Below are 22,748 nucleotides of genomic sequence, written 5' to 3'. Positions count from 1 at the left end.
TGGAAAATCTTGCACAGTAGACATGTTGGTTCCAGCTTCTATGTATGAACACGCAACACAAAGTCAAAAGCAAACTATTTCCATTGTGCTGTAGTGGTAAACCGTTTCATTGTATAAAGATTACATAGATTCATTTCATAACAATGCTACTGAGGTGGTGCTGCTGGCTAAAATTCAAGAGATGTGTTTCAAAACCTGTTAAGTGTTTTCTTTCAAAAACGAGTCCATACAGAAACAGACTGCCTTTATAGACAGCTGCAGGATATGTGACATTTGCATTAAAAAGCATTCATTTGTAAGGTATACAATATTCATTGAAAAAATGTATGGAATTCTTGAAAATAAACTTGCATATATCCAAGAAACAGCTTTTTGTATTTAACAGGTTTTGGAACTCAGCTCTTCAATTTCTTTCAATGTTATGAAGACTCATGATCTTAAAGCCAATGAGAATTACAAATAGAACAAAGAAACAAACAAAAAAAAAAAGTGGCAGACAGAAGAGCCCATAAACTAATCATAACTCTCTTATATGTGTTAGCCTGTTAGTCAGTTTGGATGGCTCTATAATTAGGATCTTGCATAAATGGATTAAAATGTTGATGTACGATTACAGATGTGCCAAGAGCTGTATTACCATTCAAATACACATGGGCTGTGACAAACCTCCTACCACTGCAATTCAAATTAAACCTGAAAACTATTTCCATTTAACAAGACAGAAGCAAAGGAGACATCCTGACCAAATCCTTTTTTTTTTTAAGTTTTATTTGGCCTAAGTGTGAGAGGAATGTCCATCAATGCAAAATTAAAGGTTTATAAACAATATAACGTAACAAAACTTGGTTTATTTCAAATAACCTGCTCAAAAAAGATACACATCAGTTGCCAATTACAAGATACAAACAGAGTAAACTCAACAGCTAAAACGTCTTAAAAATGCATCAAAAGCCTCTGTTAAGCCCTCCCCCCCAAAAAATTCGACAAAATGTACCCATTTCTCCAAATTTCTTTACATTCCTTCCTGAAGGTTGTGATGTTATTTCCTTTCATTTGACCTAGAACGACTGAACAAAAAGCAATAATTAAGAACTGCTAAGTTTTACAGCATAGTTATACAACAAATAAAGGTACCCTCAAAACCAGAGGTATTTGCTGTTTTTCTACATTGTACCAGGAAGCTGCCAGCACTATAGAATATAATGGTGCTTGATTTGCAGCCTCAGTTTGCTCTGCACTCACCCACCCTGAATCCAAGCTTGTGGAGAATATAATCTCCCCAATTAGAACAGAAAATTAAAGTTTATTAAAACTTTAAAACACTAACTAATTGGGGGAACCTTCTAGGCAGCTTACAATTTAAAGAAGTGATAAGAAAAAGACATGATTGTGAGGGAAGGAGGGAGAACAAGTATTTTAGAACTTGGGAATTTAAAGTAGTATAACAGGTTACATCAGATCCATTAGAGCAGGCTTGTCCAACCTATGGCCCTGGGGCCACAATCGTTTTTTTGGCCTTCGGAAGCTTGGTAATTCATATGGTGTTCATAGGAGCCAACTTCTGAAAATGATTGGGGGTACTGAACTCATCAACAAGTTTCCCCTCAACCAGCAATGAAAAACCAAAATACATCTGGTAATGAATGATCAGCCTTATCTAAAATGTCAAGAGTAGGGCAGGGAATGTGGAAAAATCAAAAGCTAGGATGCAGACTCTCTCCTTCCCCCAGCATCATACTCACTTCTCCATTCAGGCCATCAACAGCATTTTCCTCCAACCTGTCTCTAAGCCCCTCATCTACACCACATTTTTTCTTCAATTTTTTTCCACTTTCCCCTAATTTTTCTTCCTCTCCTCCTTGTCCTCTTTCCCTCCCTATTCCCTCAGCACTTTTTTAAAAATTGTTTTTCTCCCTCTGCACAGGCATAATTTTATGCTTTATGTTTGGGAGCAGGGAGTTTAATATCTCTTCCTACTCTACTCCCTAAATCTTTTTCAGCCTATTCTGCTTATCATTTCCCCTTAAATCAGGGTTTCTGTTTTCCTACACTCCCCGGCAAACTTCAATTCACTTCTACCTAGTCAGTTGCTGCTTGATGCGAATTTAGCTCACTCAGTCATTCACTACTTCCCACTTTTCACTCTCCTCCACAGGCGAGAGACTTCCTTTCCTTGGTAGGTTTAACTCATCTTCAATTTGTGACTCCCTATTGACCGCAGGCATGGATCATTTCCCTGCTCTGCTCTCCCTGGCTCCAGGCACATTCCTGTTTTCTGAGATTGCTTCCCCCATCCTCTTTTGCACTGCAGCACTTCTGATATAGATTCCAGGCCAAAGACCACCCTCTGCCTGTAGAGTCTACATGAGATTCTTTGTAGAGTGACATGGGGACAAATTTTTTTCCCATCCCCAAGGGAACTAATTTTGCCATCTCATTGAGTTCTTTTCCTGTCCTTGCAACCTCTGTCCTCATCTGCACAAGCCTCAAACACTTTCAAATCACAAGTGTCTGAGGCTTGTGCAGTTAGGCAGAGCTTACAGGAATGGGGCAGGAACAGGAACAAAACTCATGGGGAGGGGAAATTAAGCTCTTGCAGAGATAGGGAAAAATTTGTCCCCGTTTCATTCTCCAATTCTTTACCACTTGCTCACCCTGAGCTCTGGAAGGCCAGCAAGGATCAGAGTTTGAAACCTCAAATTACACATCAAGGAGGAAAACATATTCCAGCAGCCCAGGGCCATTATGTATGGGCTGCCTATATGATATTGCTCCAGTGGCCAAGAAACAAACATCCAGCTCAAGGAGCCTGGTTGAGATCTGGAGTTTTACTAAGAGCCAAGAACAACGATTTAGCAATTAAGCATGAGGAATGCCAGGGAGGTAAACCAAGAAAACTTTGTCAGTGATCTCCTGACACCTCTTCCAACTTTTTCAGGCTCACATGGCCCAGTGCTCATTTCTACCTCCTGTGGGATATAATGGAGAATATATTTTGGAATTTTGTGAAGAATTGGAAATGTGCTACTCTCCATTCCCCTTCAGTTCAATCCCTGACCGTAGCCCCTCTCAATTAAACATTGCACTCAGTGCAGCATGAGACCTTCAAGGAGTTCAACAGCATCACAGGCTTTATCCTATCTCAAGACACTGAATGCTTGAGTGTTTGGAATACCATTGGTAGATGACTACATCAAAGTGTGCACATTTAGCTATTAGCACAGTATATTCCCAGAACCTTGAGACTATGTATGATCGCCTGGCCTTTAAGAAATTGCTGAAAACTCAACTTGTGGATACTTTCATGTAACATATGATGGGAGGACATAATGACCTTGATATGGCTATCTTATGATGCTAAGATCGAGAGACGTAAAGGAAGACAGGGTCTTGATTTGACATAGTAACTTTATCATGTTACTGAGAAATGTAAATATTACTGTTTTTGTTAATATCTGAGCTATTTGTTTTTGCATAAAATGTCTTAATGACAAGAGAATGTTTTCCTATTCTTTTGTAGTTTAACACTATCAGCGGCCTTCCAAAGAATCCGTCCCCACTTGTTATAAGCAGCATATTGGACACTCTAGTGTTATTTCTGCACAGATTTATTATTTTTCAATAAAAGACGACATAAAATGTCTATCAACGTATCATTGCTGAGTGTGAAAACAAGTTATAGCTCTAATACCAAGAAATATGCTCCATTAAGCAAAAATAGCAAATTTTAAGAAAAATGGAGCTTTATGTAATCAGTGGCTTTAAGGAACCCTAAGATGGGCTTAAAAATTTTTTTTTTTTAATTATTTTTTAATCAAGCATAATCAAATTCATAGGAAAAACTTCAATTTGAACAGTTTTTCTAACTTTAGGGTTTTCTGGATAACCCTATTACCCAGTGATTATCAGGTTTGCTCAGTTATGGGGAGCAGTTGACAAGGATTCAAACCATGCCTCCAAACATTTAAAAATGATCTCTTTACTGGTTCTTGATCCCCCCCCCCTAGTTTCAACTCTCCTGCCATTTCCACCCCTCAAACATGATCCTCTTTTCTCAGAACCCTTTTCAGTCCCCTGCTCTTTGAACTCCCCCAGTTCCTTTCCCTGTCCTCAATCATTCTTCATCCTATCCCTCACCCAATACATTTGTATCATAGCACATGCCTCCTCCAGCTTGCATTCACCTTAGCTCTGTTCTCCCTTTCATAGTCCACATCTCTTCTTGCTATCAGTGCCTTTGCTACTCTTCACTTCCTCATTCTTTCCCTACAGCCTCCCTCAGCACTTCTTTCTATGAAAGGCCTAAGATAGTAAGCCTATTTGACCTACACTGTAGCTCTTCTCTGTTCCCTATTAGCCCCATTGGTCAGATATTTCTTAGCCAGCCAATAAGCTGCAAGGTAAGGCCGAACCAGTAGCTTAGGAGACACATTTTACATTACATTTACTGACTTCTATTCCGCCTTAACCTTTCAATTCCAGGCAGATAAGAGGTATCTGGACATTTCAAGGGAATTGCATTACAAAGCTTATTATTAGACAGACACTGGATCAGAATTGCAGGACACATTTCCTAAACATCATTTTGATTTCTTTCCAGAAAATTCCATCCTGCTTTTCCATGCAGCCTATTGGCTGGCTAAGGAATATTTGACCAATAGGCTACAGACGATGTGGGAGCAGTAGATAGAGACACTGCCTTTCTTCCTGCTTTCCCCTGCAGCTCTGCATTGTGAAGATTTCAGCTCTGCCATCTGGGCAGTGCTGAAAAGAATATTGGAAGTGCTATAGCACCCACAAAGCTGGTGCCTATGGCAAGATTCCTGCTTCCCCACCATGACTCAGATCTCCAAGTTTGAGCCAAAAAGTGCCATAAATATGGCTTGGTCTTACGTTGTAAACCTCTTGAGCCTTGAAATCAACCTGAACTTCTGGTACCATGCAGCTCAGACTTGCAGAAAGCCAAGTCATGCTGGGGAAGCAGGAAGCCCAGTTTTTTCTGCAACTGAAGGCAGATGAGGAGAAAGAGAGTGTGGCTGGGAAGGGATGACACACTGTTGTAATTTGTCACTATCTGACTAAGTATATGGCAAAATACAAGTGTGTTTTGGCTCTTCAAATGTTACAAAATATGGCCCTAGATAAGCCTACATTAAGTATCTCAGTCATAAAAGTACACATTGTTATTTGGACAGGACAATGTTACTTAAAAAAAAAAAAAAAAAAGCTATGTTAAACCACCGTAACACTCAAATGCATACCTCCGAGACCTAGAAAAGGATCGAGAAGTCTTGTGGTTTCTCTCTCTTGACAGTGATCTCTCTCTCCTCCTGTCTCTAGAGAGTGACCTAAAAAAGATAAAGGCAAAAATTGGGGAGAAAGCAAGAGCTGGAAGACAGCTGAGTTTCTTAATTCCATTTCATGTGTTATCTGGCATGTAGTCTCACACACGTATTCTGGTAAACACATCACTATCCAAACCAGCATTCAAACTAGTACCAAAGACAACAGGCTAATGCTAAACTGTCAGGCATGCATCTCGAGATGCGTGTACTGGAGATGGCAACATGAAAATGCCTGGGGATCTGCCGGGTACTTGTGATCCTGACTGGTCACTGTCAATGTCAGGACGCTAGGCTTGATGGACCTTGATCTAACTCAGCATAGCTCATCTTATGTGGACCTACAGAAACCTGAAAGGTGTCACTGGAACCCCTAGTGAAGAAAGCATCCTGTCTAACCTAGCTGGTCAGAAGTTGATAAATTTTGACAAAGGTACAAAACACCTTTCTGTGATGAGTACTTTTAATTTGGCCTGGGATAGACAAGAGAGAAACAGGTGTGTACAAAATGTAACAAATGATGGCAAAAGCACACAGTGCGTGCAAGGAAGATTACAAAGGTATTTAATCAGCCAAGAAATCTCTTCCACTCATATGTAGAAGTGACATGCCAGCCAGTGCCATATTTTTAAAAAGGCACACAAAAACAAAATTGTACTTAACAGATTAATGTTGCCCATTTAGGGCTGCAAATGGTATCCTACAGTAATGAAAGCTCTTATAACTTTGTGCCAGTTTTTGTACACTGGTTATTTTAATGATCGTTGTGTGTTGCTGGTACTTTAAGGATGAGAAGCAGTATTCTTTACCTGCTCCGGCTACGAGAAAAGCTTCTCCTTCGCGGTGATCTAGAAATCAAGAAGAATATTAAGACTTGCTCAAATTATGAAGGGTATGAGGCATTTCCCACTACCTTGCTGCTGGACCCAGTGAATGTGCATGAACAAGAACACAAACTGGCACCCGTCCTCAACGCACAAGGATCAAGAAATAACTTGTACCTTAAGATGAAAAGCACAATGTTGCAGGAATAAGAGCAAGAGGCCCCTCCTACAAAACATTGAAGTCTGATTTCCACCTTTCACCATAAAAAGGAGACCTATTAATGGCTTCCAAAAAGAGACCAACCTTTTTAACTCAGGCTAGCCAAAAATATCCCACGTGACAGTGAAAGTGCTCAGTGTGTATACCATCAAGTGCTACATTAGACGCACACACTTGTGATAATAGCATAAAAATAAATTTTAAAAATAGTATGTAAATTAAACAAAAAAAAAAACCAAACCAAAAAAAAAAAAAAAACCACCACACAGCTTGGCCCTGATCACCCCAGAATCTTAGGTTTTAGAGTTGAAAAAAGTAAAACAATTTAAAGGTGATAGATTGCATATATATGTTGCAACATGAGGAACTGCTAAAATTGATTTTCAGATTTAGTTTAGCATCTCCCACATGCAAGCACAGTGAATTGTCTAAAATTCATGGTGGTATCTATCACCCTTAAAAAAAAAAAAGTCTTAAAGACCTTTTAATGCAACACATGTAACTTTACCACTTAATTATGCACAGCCAGCCTTTGATCGAGAACAGATAATGAATTACTTATAAGCTGCTTACTTCTTTATTTTAACCAGAGGTAAACTGTATAAGCAGGAAAAAACTTACTAGTTTTTGGTTTCAACAAGCTAGAAATGGTGAGGTGAGGCTGCCGGACAGGTAGAATTTGCTGAAAAGGTTTTGCCAGGTGTTGCGTTGTATTTAGTTGGTTGGCGAAGGGGGTGTTGTGGATTTTTCCTGCTTTTTTTGTTAGCCGAAGGCTGTTGCTGCAGTTGTTGTGAAGACATTTGGTAAAGCAAACAGCTGAGCTGAGTGGCCGGGAATGTGTGGGCAGTTGAGAAGGCCGCTGCCGATTTGGTTAAGGTTGGAGAGAAGGCTGAGAGAAACAGCATGCTCGGGAACCAAAGGGCGGTGCAACCTGATGACTGGCCATGCCTGGGTCATGTGTTACGACACCAGCCAAGCTGAATGGGGCGCGCTGGTCACATGACGCTGAAAGGGGTAGTTGATTGGCTAATGTAGACTCAGAGGGTGGTGAGAAGAGACATGGTGGTGACTCTGTAACGGGGTTCATTTTTATTAACAGATGGACCAAAAGCACACAAAAAAACGAAAAAAAAAACAAAACAAAACAAAAAAACAAGCCATCAGTAAAACCATCTTTTAGCTAACAAATACTTCTATACTACGGAATACCTTGATGGGCAACAAATGCATATTATTTCTACAAAGGGAGGATTTCCAAGACCTAAAAAAAGGACCTCACTCACCTGCAATATGTAAATGTAAACTCAGTCCTGTAGAAACCATGCTGCAGATCTAAATTCTGCATAATTTACATTTGAACATCTGAGTGTCCAAACAAAATACCCAGCATGATTATGACCAAAAGTAACTTGTCAGCATTTTCTATTCTGGTTTCGAAACTACAAAGGCAGCTAGAGGGAAGCACTGATAAAGCAAACAGTTAAAGTCTGACCAGTCCAAATTTGATTCAAATAGCTTAGTTGCCCATTTTCTTGTTAAAACACATTACAACTAATCAGAGAAAACTAAGTCTGTGGAAGGCAGAGCTAAGCAGCAACATCCACATTACAATTAATCAGAGAAAACTAAGATTGTGGAAGGCAGAGCTAAGCAGCAACATCCACTATTAAAGAAAGTTGCCCGATTTGTATAAAATGACAAGGCAACCAAGATGAAGGGTAGATGATGCAAAACAAGGAGGTAGTGCTGGCTGGGACCCTAATAGCTTCAATAAAGGAAATTAACTATCAGATGAACAAGGTGAAGCGTTATACACCTTGTGTCTTTGGTACTTATATATATATATATATAACGCTTACAAAGTTACCCTTAACCTGCTTCACAAAAACCCAGTTTCTACACAATGTTAATTAGTATCAATGCTACACTTTTCCACAAGCTGAACACATACCTGCGACGAGGTGGAGGACTTCTTCTACGGTAGTCATCTCGAGGGCGCCTGCCCCATGATGGAGGTGGTCCTCTATTACGGCTGCGTTTTTCCCCATTTGATAATTCCACTCTTACACGACATCCACATAATGTTCTGAAGCACAAAAATCATTTTGCTTGATCCAAATGCTCTTAAGTTAAATCCTCTATATTTTATCCTGGGTTATTTCCAAAACCTGCTAAGTCCATATTTGTTGTATTGAGCTTAGGTTGTTTTGTAAATAAGCCGTTCAATATACAAAGCTAAACGTTCACATAAGTATAAACAATGCTACAAAACAATGGATTGCCATTGAAATTGAATTTACTACTGAAAGGTAGTGACAAAAACCACTTGAATGTTAACTGATATGCCAACAGACACTATTCCCATCAGTTTTTGCAGTCAAAACTAATCAAAAATACCTCTGTAAGTGACAAATACCAGTAAACAATGAGGTTACTGTATTTAAAAAAAAACCAACAAAACAAAAGTTACCTTCCATCCAGCTCTCTGACCGCATCAGCTGCATCTCGGGGATCCTCAAATTCCACAAATGCAAAGCCAGGAGGGTTTCTAGCAACCCACACACTGCGCAAAGGTCCATAGTATCCAAAAGCTCGTTCCAGCTCTGTTTTGTTACCATTGTTCCCAAGGTTACCAACATAAACTTTGCAGTCCAGTGGACAAGAGTCACGATGCATCACTAAAAATAAAAAAATTGTAAATAAAATGACAGGATAAATTTTAAGTTTAGCCCAGTCCTTTTGCAAAGCATTTCTTTACAGATCCACAATATACTTTTAATTTCTCCAATTTTGCAAGTACAAGCTAACATGGAATACTTTCTGCAAGCACATATAATAAAGAATTGTTGGCATAGAAGCAGGATAAGAAATGTAACAGAGATAGCAGCCTGATCTACTATGATTACCTTAATGTAAAGCAGAACTCCTCACTCCAAGGAAAAACTGTTGAAAAGGGACTGTCTCTCCTTTGTTGACTATACAGCGCTGGGTACGTCTGGTAACACTCTAGAAATAATTGATAGTTGTAGTAAGAAAAGTTGACAAACTAACAGGAGTTCTCTGTGCACAGGATCTATCTGTACCACTCAGAAGACTGAACTGTTTTCTCTAGATTTACAAACAAGAACACATGCTGTTCCAGTGTTCTCCTCTCATTATTTAGTCTGCACAAAGCTAGGCAAGTTAGATTTGTGGCTTGGATGCTTCTGCATTGGGATGGACAAAAGAATCAATGTCTAATCCTGCTGTCCACAGAGAGCCTCTATTACAAGGTAAGCAATTTCACTTTTCCCTGTAAACTATACAAGCAAGTCCAGAACTGAGGACCTCACTGATTCTCTGCAGATGGGCACATGCCCACAACGGGTGACAGCAGTATTTAGGCAAACATACTAAGGAAAAGTTCAACCAAATGTGCTATCTGAAGACTATCCAGATAGCAACATTTCAAAAATGTGTGCACATTAAGAATGAGGCAGCTTGAACCTTTCAAAATGTGTGTATGTTAAGACCATGTGGTGGCCTTTTTAAACATACAAAACAATGAATGGAGGCTAGCAATGGAAGATGTCATCCACATAAGAATGTGCAAGCTTGTTAGTAGCAAAAAGTAATATGGCCAATTTTCCAGTCACAAGGCTTCACCTTAAGGCAGGGGTGTCCAATGTCGGTCCTCGAGGGCCGCAGTCCAGTCGGATTTTCAGGATTTCCCCAATGAATATACATGAGGTCTATTTGCATGCACTGCTTTCATTGAATGCTAATAGATCTCATGCATATTCATTGGGGAAATCCTGAAAACCCGACTGGATTGCGGCCCTCGAGGACCGACATTGGACACCCCTGCCTTAAGGGAATCCCAAGTCTTAGGATCAAAACCAGAAATTGTTGGGTTGCCTTATGCTTGAGTGTTCAAAAGTAGCACAGGAAATCTCACCTACAATATGTGTAATCATGTCTCAACTTTGTGTGTACAACGGCTTGGGATAAATCCACAGAAATCATTTAGGATAGGTGTACAGTATATGGAGAATAATATGAGAGCCTGTGTAGTTTGATCACTTTATGAGAGACCAACATTTGAATGGATTCATCTGCTAAGGAAACTGCAGCAGAGAATTTCAAGTTTATTAAAATATTTTTTAAACCGCTTAATCAGGTTTCTAAGCGGTGTACAATATAAAAGTTACATAAAAACATATTAAAACTGGGGATACTGGATAAAATCCAAGTGTCATAATAAAGCACTGATAAGACGTAAAGACCTACTTCAAACAATAGGAAAATGAGGGAGAACTACAATCGTAAAAGAAAAGTGCAACAAAAAAGAGAGGCTGAAAGCATTTACCTGCTTGATGAAAGAAAACATTATGTTACAAGCAAAGTAGGGACATTTCATTCCACTATAGCAATGTTGGAAATAATTGTAATTTCTAGTTTCCTGATCGAAAGCTCTAGGAGTGTAAGCCAAACCTGGTATGGCCAGAAGGGTCCTAGAAGGATCACGATGCTCTGATCTTAGTGAAGCTCGAACAGTTTTCCCTATGACAGATGTTGGAGGAATGTGTAGAGGAACTTGTTCTCCCCAATGAAGTAGAAAGATGTCTGATGCAATGCAATTGGGAGCACACAGTCTGGAACAGAACTGAGCAAGTCTGTTGTTCTAAGGAAGGGATCTCAAAGTCCCTCCTTGAGGGCCGCAATCCAGTCGGGTTTTCAGGATTTCCCCAATGAATATGCATTGAAAGCAGTGCATGCACATAGATCTCATGCATATTCATTGGGGAAATCCTGAAAAACCGACTGGATTGCGGCCCTCAAGGAGGGACTTTGAGATCCCTGTTCTAAGGGAAGTCAGATCAATGCCTGGTGCTTCCTATTGAGAGAAAATCAGATGCAAAACTGACATGCTGAGAGACCATTTGTGAGGCTGAAGTCTGCTCAACATGTCTGGCAACACATTCTGTTTCCCTGCCAAATATACCATCCCGCGAAGTATCCCATAAGCAATGTGGCCCAACTACAAATCTCAAAAGCCTCCATACACAGAGGATATGATCCCGTACCTCCTTGTTTGTCCTTGTTTGTCCAAACAGAACATGGCAACCTGGCTGTCCATAAGAACAAGTACTACTGTTGGAGGTTGTCCTGGAACGTTCTGAGAGCACTACCAATCACTTGAAGTTTAAAGAAGTTGACAGATCCCGGGTAAGATTGAGTGCTATCCTCCACTATTGAAGAGTGCCATAGAACTGGCATCACTAGTACAGGAGCAAATAGGAATCCTGTGGTTTAGGACCACTGGATTAAAGTCCACTGTGGAATCCTGAAAACATGTGAATGGGGCCACACAAATGGTTGATGTCATGTAGCTGAGAAGGCATAAAATCTGGCGTGCAGGCAGAAGTGCACTTGAGGGTAGAAATCAACACAGGTGAATGATATTGTGAACACATTGTTCAGGCAGAAAAGCCCATCCCTGAATGGTGTTTAAGAGTGCTCCTATGAACTCCAAGGTCTAAGATGGCTTGGGATGTAGCTTTTGATAGTTGAAGGCAAACCCTAAAAGCTCAAGACAAACTTGAGTTGATGGCATGCTGAGCCGGCTTGCAATGATGAAATCTTTTTTTTTTTTTTAATTGAAATTTTAAGTCATAACAGTGAAACAACATAACATTATACCATAGATATGATAAAAATAACAAAAGCAGGACATGTGTCATCAGCAACATGACAGAGAAGCCCTAGCAGGGCAGGCCGCATGTAGCCCATTAAGAACGATGCTGCTGCTGACCATCCACCGCCGCTTTAGGAGGCCTCGGAGGTATGTCAAGCCTCACGGTGGGAGAGTTGGTGGGGTGCATAAGGGGATAGTTGGGAGGGATGGAAAACTATTGCACAGGGGAATATGATGGGAGCGATAGAAAGCTGCTACACAGAGAAATGGGTGAGATGGGAGGAAAGATGCTACACATGGGGGGAGAGGAAGGGAGGTAGAAAGGGGTATGGGAGAAATCTTGCATAAGGTGGAAGGAAGAAGGCATGGAGAGATGGTGTATGGGAAGAGAAAGAAATGTTGCACATCATAATGGAGGGGGAAGAAGGGAAAGATTCTGCATGGAGAGGAACAGAGATGTTTGGCCCAGAGCACAAGGCAGGGAGACAGAGAGATGGTAGGCAGTGGGAAAGAAACAAATGTTGAATATGGCAATGAAAGGTAGAAAAAAATAATTTTCTATTTTGTGATCACAGTATATCAGATTTGAAATGTGTATCCTGCAAGAGCTGGTGTTACGACAGCGAGCGTGAGCTAGAACTTAACAGAGGAAAATTTTTTTGTGTGTTTATAACACAGCGCTGGTGTGTGGTTGGTGGAAAGGCTACAAAATAAATCCGCCACGACATTTGGGGGGGGGGGGGGGAATCCAACATGCCTGATTGGTCAGGAAAATCAAATCGAATAATTGATTGAATAGGCTGAAATTGAATCGACAAATTTTCCCTAAATCGAGCAGCACTAATGGGAAGAACATGACCAGTTTGCTTTATAAAGCTAGTAAAGAATATGCTCTTTGCTGAAGACTTTTGAAGTGGAGGAAAAATATCAATATACAGTCGACTCCATTTAAGTGCACGTCAGTTAAGCACATGCTTCGGTTATCCACAGCCTACCACCATGGTCCTCTTTTTTTTTTTTTACATTAAAGTAAATGGAAGTAAACTCTGGATAATTGCAATTCTGATAAGCACACAATCCACTTATGCATACTGTTATAGGCCCCACCTCTATGCGTTCACTCCAGTTAAAAACAATCACGTTCTCACGTTGATGAGCCACATGTTCCGATCAGCATTCTAGGCCCAGCCAGGTGTTTGAACTTTTAAACTGCACCATGGCATCTCGTGGAGAAAAAACTTTGTCTGTAACTGGACAAAAGTCATTGTCTTTGGCTGAACGTGTCGATGTCTTAAAGAGACCTGACCAACGGGAGAGTCAGGTCTCTATTGCAAAACATTACAGCTTTCATCCTAGCCAGATTTTTTGGATTAAAAAAAAAAAAAAAGCAAGCCATATTGAAAAACTGGCAAAACAACAGCAATCCTACTAGGAAACAGAAAAGAATTGGGAAGGCTAGAGACATTGAACAGGCGCTGCTGCAATGGTTTGCTGAAGCTAGAAGTCATTAATTGCCAATCAGTGGGCCTCTGCTGATGGAGAAAACAAAACAGCTATCCGAAGAACTGGGTGTAGAAGACTTCAAAGCTACAAACGGATGGCTGGAGAGGTGGAAGGTTTGTAATGGCATTAAATTTAAGCAGCAGCATGGCGAAAAACAAGAGACTGATTAGTTTGGTGCAGAAAGATGGGTCATGGGAGTGTTGCCATCAGTCATTGGTGGATATGAACTATGCGACGTTTTCAACGCAGATGAGACGGGCCTGTACTGATGTGCCATCCCTGATGGAACATTGGCTTTCAAACGCAGCAAAACTGTTGGCTTCAAGGTGCCAAAGAAACGATTGACATTGCTGCTCAGTTGCAAGATGGACGGTAGTGAAAAGCTTTTTGCAACTGGTGACTGGGATGAACCGAAATCCTCAGTGCTTAAAAAAAACATTAAACGCCTTCCTGTTGAATATGAAAGCAACAAAAATGCATGGATGATGGCGACACTGTGGATTGAATGGTTGCAGAAGCTCGACAATCTGATTAGAAGGTGTAGGAGACACATTGTAATACTGTGTGACAACTATGCAGCACACAGTAATGATGTACGACTAACCAACATCAAGCTCATGTTTCTGCCACCACGACATCTTTAATCCAACCGATGGACCAAGGGATAAGCGTCAACTTCAAACATCATTATAGGTCGCTCGTCCTAAGATATGTGATAGCGGTGACTGATGCAAGCACGAAATCCAGCCCTAGAGCTGCTGAGCTTGCGAACAAAAATGATGGTGCTCGACTCTCTTCACATGGGTGGCGTGGAATCAAGTCTCATCATTAACGATTTCAAATTGTTATTGACGGGTGAGCTTCATTCACGCATCTGAGGATACAACTGAAGCTGACACTTCGTCCACTGAACTCCCAGTTGGACTCTCGCCACAAGAGTTTGAGCTGTATGTCCGTTGACACAATATGCCCACATTATCTGCCAGCACTAATTCTGATATCTGTACAGTTATAAAGGACACTGCAGACAACCAAGAGTCCGATGATGACGGGGATACTGCTGCAGTCATCATGACTAATGAAACACCTGCAGACATTGTTTCCTTCTCAGATGCGCTAAAGTCCCTACACACACTGCATTGTTATCTGGAGATAAATGGATGTCACGACTATGGCCTGTTTTATAGCATCAGTAGTCACGATACACTGCCTGAATCATAAATCTGTGTGCACATTGGTTTAAAAAAAAAGGTTTACAGTATAATGCATTAGACGGAACGGTGCCGATTCTAAAACTGAACCGTGTAGAATTGTTTTATGTGTGGGTTGTTTTTTTTAAACTGAACAGTTTTATTGAATTTGACTACAGCGTACTGTGATTTTTTATGACTAAAAAGTGGTACTCCAATTAAGCACACGTCGCCATCCGGTCAGCACTTAAGTGGAGTCGACTGTATACCGTATGATTCTTCTTTTGACAAGTTTGGCAGACCCTCAGTGTAGTTTGAGGTATCAGTCAGGCTCCTCAAAATATTCTCTAAGCAAATCTGGGAATGTGCATTGAGGCAGGGGTTGATGCTTTGACTCAGGCGATAACGCCTCTGATGATGAAGATGTGTAGAATGGACCTGTGCCAACTCTGATGCTGAACATCGAGGTATGTGCAACCTCACCCTTGATGTATCCTTGGAATAGGCTGAGGCAGGGATAGACACTAAAAGATTGTGTAGACTGCTCTTAAGAACATAAGAATTGCCGCTGCTGGGTCAGACCAGTGGTCCATCGTGCCCAGCAGTCCGCTCACGAAGCGGCCCCCAGATCAAAGACCAGTGCCCTACCCGAGCCCTACCTGTGTACGTTCTGGTTCAGCAGGAACTTGTCTAACTTTATTTTGAATCCCTGGAGGGTGTTTTCCCCTATAACAGCCTCCGGAAGTGCGTTCCAGTTCTCCACCACCCTCTGGGTGAAGAACTTCCTTACGTTCATATGGAATCCATCCCCTTTCAACTTTAGAGTGCCCTCTTGTTCTCCCTACCTTGGAGAGGGTGAACAACCTGTCTTTACCTACTAAGTCTATTCCCTTCAGTATCTTGAATGTTTCAATCATGTCCCCTCTCAGTCTTCTTTTCAAGGGAGAAGAGGCCCAGTTTCTCTAATCTCTCGCTGTATGGCAACTCCTCCAGCCCCTTAACCATTTTAGTCGCTCTTCTCTGGACCCTTTCAAGTAGTACCGTATCCTTCTTCATGTACGGCGACCAGTGCTGGACGCAGTATTCCAGGTGAAGACGTATCATGGCCTGGTACAGCGGCATAACAACCTTCTCCGATCTGTTTGTGATCCCCTTCTTAATCATTCCTAGCATTCTGTTCGCCCTTTTCACCGCCACCAAAGCACATGGCGCGGACAGCTTCATCAACTTGTCGACCAGTACTCCCACGTCTCTTTCCTGGGGGGTCTCTCCAAGTACCGCACTGGACATTCTGTATTCGTGTATAAGATTTTTGTTACCGACATGCATCACCTTAAACTTATCCACGTTAAATCTCTTATTTGAGCACAGCCTGATTTCCTCCTGGAATTGGCTTCTGCACCAGAAGAGACATTGGTGTGGAAGACTGATATTGTCGCATGCCTGGGAGGAATCATGATCTGTTGTAACAGAGACCAGTCAACAGTGTATCAGTATATTTCACACACTGAACTAGCCAGCTTTTAATTAATCTGGTGGTGTTAATTTTAAAGTAGTTATCACCACTGAGAGTAGTGAAAATGTGCACTCAGTCCTCAGCCCTTGGGATACACTGGTTAAGTGTGGATTCAAAAGAAAGCAGAAATTCTTAGATCTACAGAACTTCAAGTTCATTTACTTCTTTCAACCATGTGCTCTCAGACAAAATGGATTCTGATCACACAGAAGCAGAGAGAGGTGGGCTTTAGTCACAGATGCAGCAAAGTCCCCTGAGAGCTTGCGTCCATTACACACTCTGGTTACATGCACTGCAGCTTTCTACACCCAGATCCAGGGGTTATGCTCATTAAGCGCTCAACAGGGTACAGTATCTACATCTTAATAGTACTCTGTTCCCATGAATATGAAACATGACATCTTTTACTATGCTTCGAGGAGGTGGACATGCCGTGCCATGCCTAGAAGGGGAGGAAAGTCTGTGCTTCTCAGCTTTCTTATATGTTTCCCCCAAAGGCATGGAAGACAACAATTTCAAGTCCTGTCTCTGGAGAGTCCGATGGTAGATGCTCTCTAGCCAGCATTGGTGCACATGATGTTGATACAAATACTAATGCAGGGTGAGTAATGGGTACCAAATCTCCTGCCATGCTTGATGTTGATGCAGATCCAAAAGGTTTATCACACTGGATTTGTCGGACTTTCAGTGACCTCTTTTGCATATGCAGAGTTCATAAAGGATGTCCTGATGGTCAGGTCCTTGAAAGCACCAATTATGGCAAGAAGGTACCAGCACGTATGCAGTATAATCACTGCCTAAAGATTTTAGATGACAATGTACTTGACAGTGGGTGTACTGGGTTCCATGGATATTACCCACATACAAAAATATTATGATTGTTTGTCCTTGGAGAAAGCCAGATATTCCTGCTCTATTTTGGAAAACAAATTTGTATGCATGACATCCATTACAGTCTGCTATTCAGTTCCTAGGACCCTATTTTTAGCTAAAAATTAAATATAGGAGCTTAAAGTTAATGCTTTATGTAGGTCTGTCACCCATTTGTCTAAATTTGCAATTCTAGCACTGAATTTGTGTTGGACTCAACTTTTCCCTGATCTAAATTCACTGTTACAACCCACCTTTTATGCTCCCAGATTACCCTATTTTTGCTCCTTATAATGCACAAAAGTGGTCTTATATAGCGAATACACCTCCGCCCCCAGCATTCTGCTGCTGCTCATCCCCCCCCCAGCATTCTGCTGCTGCTCATCGCCCTCTTACCCGCTCGCTGCCGCAGGAAAGGAAGGGCCGGTGACATGCAATCTGGCCCACAAGCCTTTCCCTGACGTCAGAGATAAGGTCTGGGCCAGACCTTATCTCCGATGTCAGAACTGACATCAAGGGAAGGCTTGTGGACCCGACTGCATGCCGCCGGCCCTTCCTTTCGTGGAGTTGCGGCAGCAGTGGGTGAGCGACGGACCAGGGATGAGGAATCAGCGCAGCAGGGAGGAAGGCAGGCAGGCTTTAGTGCGGGAGGGAGGCAGACTTTGGTGTAGGAGGGAAGAAAGCAGGCAGGCTTCGATGCAGGAGGGAGGCAGGACAAAGGCTGGAAGGCAGTGAAGGGAAGAGGGTACGAACTCGGGACATAGAAAGGAAGGAGGGAGGAAATAGAAAGAGACAATTGTTGGGCCTGAGGAAGGCAGTAAGGAAAGAACTATCTAATGCAACCAGAAATCACTAGACAACAAAGGTAGGATTTCAATTTAGTGATTGAAATCTGTCTGCTGCAGTATATTTTTCTAGGGGGCTGGATTCAGAGGCACAATTTGGTTCAGAATATTTTTCTTGGTTTTTCCTCTAAATCTAGGGTGCATCTTATGGTCAGGTGCGTCTTATGGAGCAAAATATACAGTAGCTAATTTTCTTTAACTTTTTTTCAGGCATACTATCAGCAGCATACATTGAAAAGCTGATAGCCTTACATAAAATCCTTGCTTGCCTTCCTCTCAGATTCCTTTTCCTCTAACCAGATTGCTGGTTGGGTAGGGAAAAACAATTAGAGATGGTTCCTAATTTGGACCTCCAATGATCTGGAAAGAGGAAAGGCAAGCATTCAGGAGGGGTGGGCTTTCATAAAGTATAAAATATGACCTTTATGAAAAAAATCACAGAAGATATATTTTCACAAAATGAAGGCGGAATATCACACACAACCTGGTTCATTTTAAAAGAACACATTCCTTATTTTGTCACATTTAAATTACTAGCTTTTGGGCTTTGGAAACAAGACACCTACAAAACAGGTATACCTAGAGGATTGGGTATTATATACAGGTTATTTCTCCCTCCTTGTGCTCCATGGGGAAAGATGCTGGGAAATAGCTCTTGTGCAAATAGCCATCTGCTACAAGTTTGGATGAAGGTCTCTGTGGAAAAAGCTTATTTATGTGCTGCTTAACATAAGTATTCCTTTGAAGTAAACATTCAGCTAGGGTGTAAAATATTTTTTTAAAGTGCTCATGTGGAGGAGTGGTCTAGTGGTTAGGGCTGCAGTCTCAGTGACCTGAGGTTGCAGGTTCAAGCCCAGCATTTCTCCTCGCGACCCTGGGCAAGTCACATAACACTCCATTGTCCCAGGTAGTCAGATTGTGAGCCCACCAGGAGAGATAGGGAGAAATGTAAACTGCTCAGGCTAGAAAGCAGTGTATAAATAACTTAAGGAGTTGGAAATTTTTCTCTCCAGTGAAAAATGTATTTCCTTAAGGTTTTGTTGTTCAATGACAGTATTTGTTCTTTAATTTTCCTTTTAGCTGTTTTGCCTTTTCTGACCTTACTAGCTCTTCTACCCTTCATCAATATAGTTTGTCTTTGCTTCAGCATCTCTGCCTCATCACCCACATCCAACTGGTCACACATTTTTAGATACGGAAAAATCTCACACCCATCTTTAGAATATACAGTATAGCTGTGACCAGATATAAACTAAAATGCTAATATTCAAAGTAAGTTGGCCTCTGAAAATTTACCAGGCCAGAGTGCCTAAACTGATAATTAAAGCTTTCCTAACTTAATGTCTACCTGCACATCCCTAGCTGATTGGCTCTTAAGAGGTAGTCAACAGTACCACTTCATTTCATCTACTTTACTGAAAGTATTCTAAGAACTTCTGCTATCCCATATATTCAATAGAAACAAAGTGGTAATTATCCCTTTTTCTTAAAATGTGATTCCACTTTAGTTCAAAATTAAATCACACATTCTCTCTAGGAAATCAGCCTGTTGTGTACCTTTCCTTCACCCCATGCCTACTCAGCCACCAAGAATTTCTGTATATGAACACATTTACTGTAATTCAGTATTTTACTTTTTTTTCAGAGAGATGTCACCATATGTACATGCAGTTTAAACCAGTCACTCAAGAGATGGTTGTGACTTAAAAAGCTTGCGAAAACTGCTTTTTTTTTAAAGCTGATGTTTTTAAATGTTTAATTATAGCCCTCTTACTGTATAGCCTTACTGATCTTAATACTTTCCTTAGTACCCTGAAACTCATCTGGGAATCTAAAGCAGGTTGTAACCTACACTAAGCAGGCAATCCTGTGTATTTATACAGGCAGTAAAAAAAAAAAACACAACAAACCCTAGTGGATGCATTAACTTTCTCTACATCAAAGCGTGAACCAGAAAGAACAGGGGGAGAAGAGGTGATTCCCATGTGCCTTGACTACAACCACTAGACACACTGATTTTAAAGTTTCATGTTTGAATTCCATTTAAAATCCTAAATTAGATTGTTACCACAATTTGGACTTGAGAGGAAGGCTTTTTTTTTTTTTAGCAGAAACACAGAATAGAGTGTGTTGGATTTCTGCACCATACATTGACTAAGGTCTATTGTCTCTACATCATTAGCACTGTTTGTATAGCAGCTACACTGATTGCACCTTGTTTTAGGACAATCCTTATTGCACTCCCCTTTTTGGTTTTGGGTTTTTTTTAATCTTATGCACCAATAAATTTTTACAAGAACATCGATCCCACATTATGTTTTGTTGTGTTAGAATTAGGATCCCATTTGGAGAGAGATCATTTAACCTGCAACTCCAAAAGACAGCATCCTAGCCCCCCTCCCCCAAATACAAAAATAAATAAATTCAGGGGGCCGCCTTTTAATGGACTAACAATACATTTCTTCAACCAGCCAATGCTCCACTTTGTTATGGTTACTGAAAGAAGTCCAATAACGGGATAAATAAATAGCACCCTTGCAAACCATGGGGAGGGGGGCATCTACATGATTAGCGGGGTGCTTTGTCGTTGATATCTATTGCAGTGGTCTCAAACTTGTGCCTGCCAGGTACTATTTTGAGGCCCTCGGTATGTTTATCCATAATTGCAAAGGTAAAATAAAACAGTTTCTTGATCATACGTCTCTTTAGCTATAAATGACAATATTATTAGTAAGACTTGGCCAAAAGGAAAGATTTATAAACTATAAAGAGTTTTACCTCATGCAAAATTGTCATTTCTTTAATAAGACATCAACTATTTCTTTTCTGAGGCCCTCCAAGTACCGGCAAATCCAAAATGTGGCCCTGCAAAGGCTTTGAGACCACTGGTTTATTACTACATCTTGTTAATTCCCTGCCAGCAAGTGGATTGTCAGATTGCTTTTAATATGGGTGTAGATTCAGAAAATCGGCGGTAGGTTTGGCCGTTGAACAATCAAAAGATACGGCTGAGCCCGGCCTACACCCATAAGCGAAACAAAATAAGAGAAGAGGACAAGAAATTAAAGCAAATTATTGGTGGCCGCAACGGCCCCGTAACCTGCCCGCCACGAGGCGGCACAACATGGCGCTCACGCCCCGGCCGTCCCACCTCTGTGGCCCGGGCCTCTCACACTATCTTCGATTACCGCAGCAGAGACATCTCGGGTGGGAGGGGGGGGACGGGACAAAAAAAAAAAAAAAAAAACAACCAAGCAAAAGGACCCAAAGCTTCCCTCAAATTCGACCTCCCGCAAAAATCCCCCCCCTCAGAGCCGGCGCACACACCACTATGACAAAATGGCGGCTGCCCTTTGTTTCCCAGCCGAGGCTAAACCGCGCCAAGGGCTGGGACCCCTTTCCCTCCCCACCCCACCCCCAAACACAAAACCTACAAAGAGAGAAAAGGGAGGAAGATCGGGCTGGACTGCTCTACGGGGTTCGTTTACCGCTTTTTGTTCGTTGCCAGAGACGCTTCGCGCCGCTAACTCGTGCTCCTTCTCGCCGCTGCGTCTCCTGCTCCGCCGGTGAACAAAATGGCCGGGCCCGCGCGATCCGCCGCTGGAAAAGTAGCTAAGAACGTCGGGTCACGTGAGGCGCCCAGGCTCCGCCTACCTGCCGTGCAGCGACTGGCCAGGGGGCGCGCGCTGCTGCGGGCTGCTGTGGGTATAGAAGACTGCGCTAACAAAAGGCGCGAAGGGAGGGCGAATGAATGGGCCCCGGGTAGAGATGCTGCCCCCCCCCACACCCACATAACACCATCTCTTCCTAGGTAGTGAGGACAGCGCGGGAAGATGCACATTTTCTTCAAGCTGAACTATTACAATTAATACATTCAAGAAAAAAAAAAAAAACCACCCATGTCTGAGTATTTTATACATTTCTATACCGTTTAAAACGAAACGGTTTACAGACCGTTTACAAAATCATCATAACCTTGACATACAAATAACCCTTAAAAATCATATTTACGAACCAAAACAATGGGCTCCTTTTAATAAGGTGTGCTATGGCTTTAAGGCGCGGAATAGCGCACGCTAGACCTTAACGCCAACATTGAGCTGGCGCTAGTTCTAGAAGCGTAGCACGCGGTAATTTCCTGCGTGCGCTAAGAACGCTACCGCACCTTAGTAAAAGGAGCCCCATGTTAAAAAAGATCGTGAACAGTTCATCAGTTTTGCCAAAGAGGGCAATTATTGACTAGAAAAAGGCATCTACAAATAGTTGCGTCTTGAGTAGTTTCCTAAACGTTCCCTTTTCACCACAATTTCGTATTTGGCCACAAGGGAAAGTCATTTTACCAGTCTCAACATGCCTTGGGATCACATTCGTCGTCAGTAAAGCTAGATTTTCAGAACGTAATGATCTGTTTAGCGTAGTGTGTCTCTTTTCTGGGTTTCTTTGGGGGGTGGTAGGACTTCTGGAACAAAGTCAAACTAGGATCTCCAGGATTCTCATTTAACAGTATTGAAATCCTGTTAAAAAGACAGGATTTACAGGATTATCTACCAGATCTATTTCTTCTCCCAGGGGTAGGGTTACCAGATATCTGGGTTTCCCCGTACATGTCTTCTTGAGGGCTCCATCGGGCATCTGGGCGGCTTTTGTCCATTTTTCATTTAGTCCAGATGTCTGCTTGGTGCTCTGGTCCGCTGAAGGCAAGCCTGCATTGCCTTGCAATCATCAAAGCGCTGGCAGCATCATGCAGCTGAGTACGCTGCC

At 41.8% G+C, this 22,748-nt stretch overlaps 1 protein-coding gene across 2 annotated transcripts; it reads right to left on the bottom strand.

Annotated features, from left to right (window-relative positions):
• Positions 1 to 700: 700 nt before the first annotated feature.
• On the bottom strand, positions 701 to 21,628 carry SRSF3 (serine and arginine rich splicing factor 3). Of its 2 annotated transcripts, XM_033918039.1 has the most exons (7): positions 21,476 to 21,628; positions 9,293 to 9,392; positions 8,857 to 9,064; positions 8,338 to 8,472; positions 6,152 to 6,190; positions 5,262 to 5,348; positions 701 to 1,067 (listed from the first exon to the last, which is right to left on the bottom strand). In XM_033918039.1, the coding sequence occupies exons 3-7, from the start codon at positions 9,060 to 9,062 to the stop codon at positions 1,040 to 1,042; spliced, it is 495 nt and encodes a 164-aa protein (XP_033773930.1). In that variant the 5' UTR covers positions 9,063 to 9,064; positions 9,293 to 9,392; positions 21,476 to 21,628; the 3' UTR covers positions 701 to 1,039. The 2 variants fall into 2 exon arrangements, with proteins under 2 accessions (XP_033773930.1, XP_033773931.1); XM_033918040.1 differs by lacking the exon at positions 6,152 to 6,190.
• Positions 21,629 to 22,748: the final 1,120 nt, after the last annotated feature.

This window comes from Geotrypetes seraphini, chromosome 13 (assembly GCF_902459505.1).
Source record: "Geotrypetes seraphini chromosome 13, aGeoSer1.1, whole genome shotgun sequence".
In the NCBI taxonomy this organism is placed as follows: Eukaryota; Metazoa; Chordata; class Amphibia; order Gymnophiona; family Dermophiidae; genus Geotrypetes; species Geotrypetes seraphini.
Note: the sequence above shows the minus strand (reverse complement) of the source record. Positions and strands in the feature narration are given on the sequence as shown.

Coding starts and splice junctions, on each gene's coding strand:
- SRSF3 (XM_033918039.1), bottom strand. CDS start 9,062: ATGCATCGTGACTCTTGTCCACTGGACTGCAAAGTTTATGTTGGTAAC. Junction 8,473..8,856: donor GTCAGAGAGCTGGATGGAAG/GTAACTTTTGTT, acceptor TTTGTGCTTCAG/AACATTATGTGGATGTCGTG. Junction 5,349..6,151: donor TTTTCTCGTAGCCGGAGCAG/GTAAAGAATACT, acceptor TATCTTTTTTAG/GTCACTCTCTAGAGACAGGA.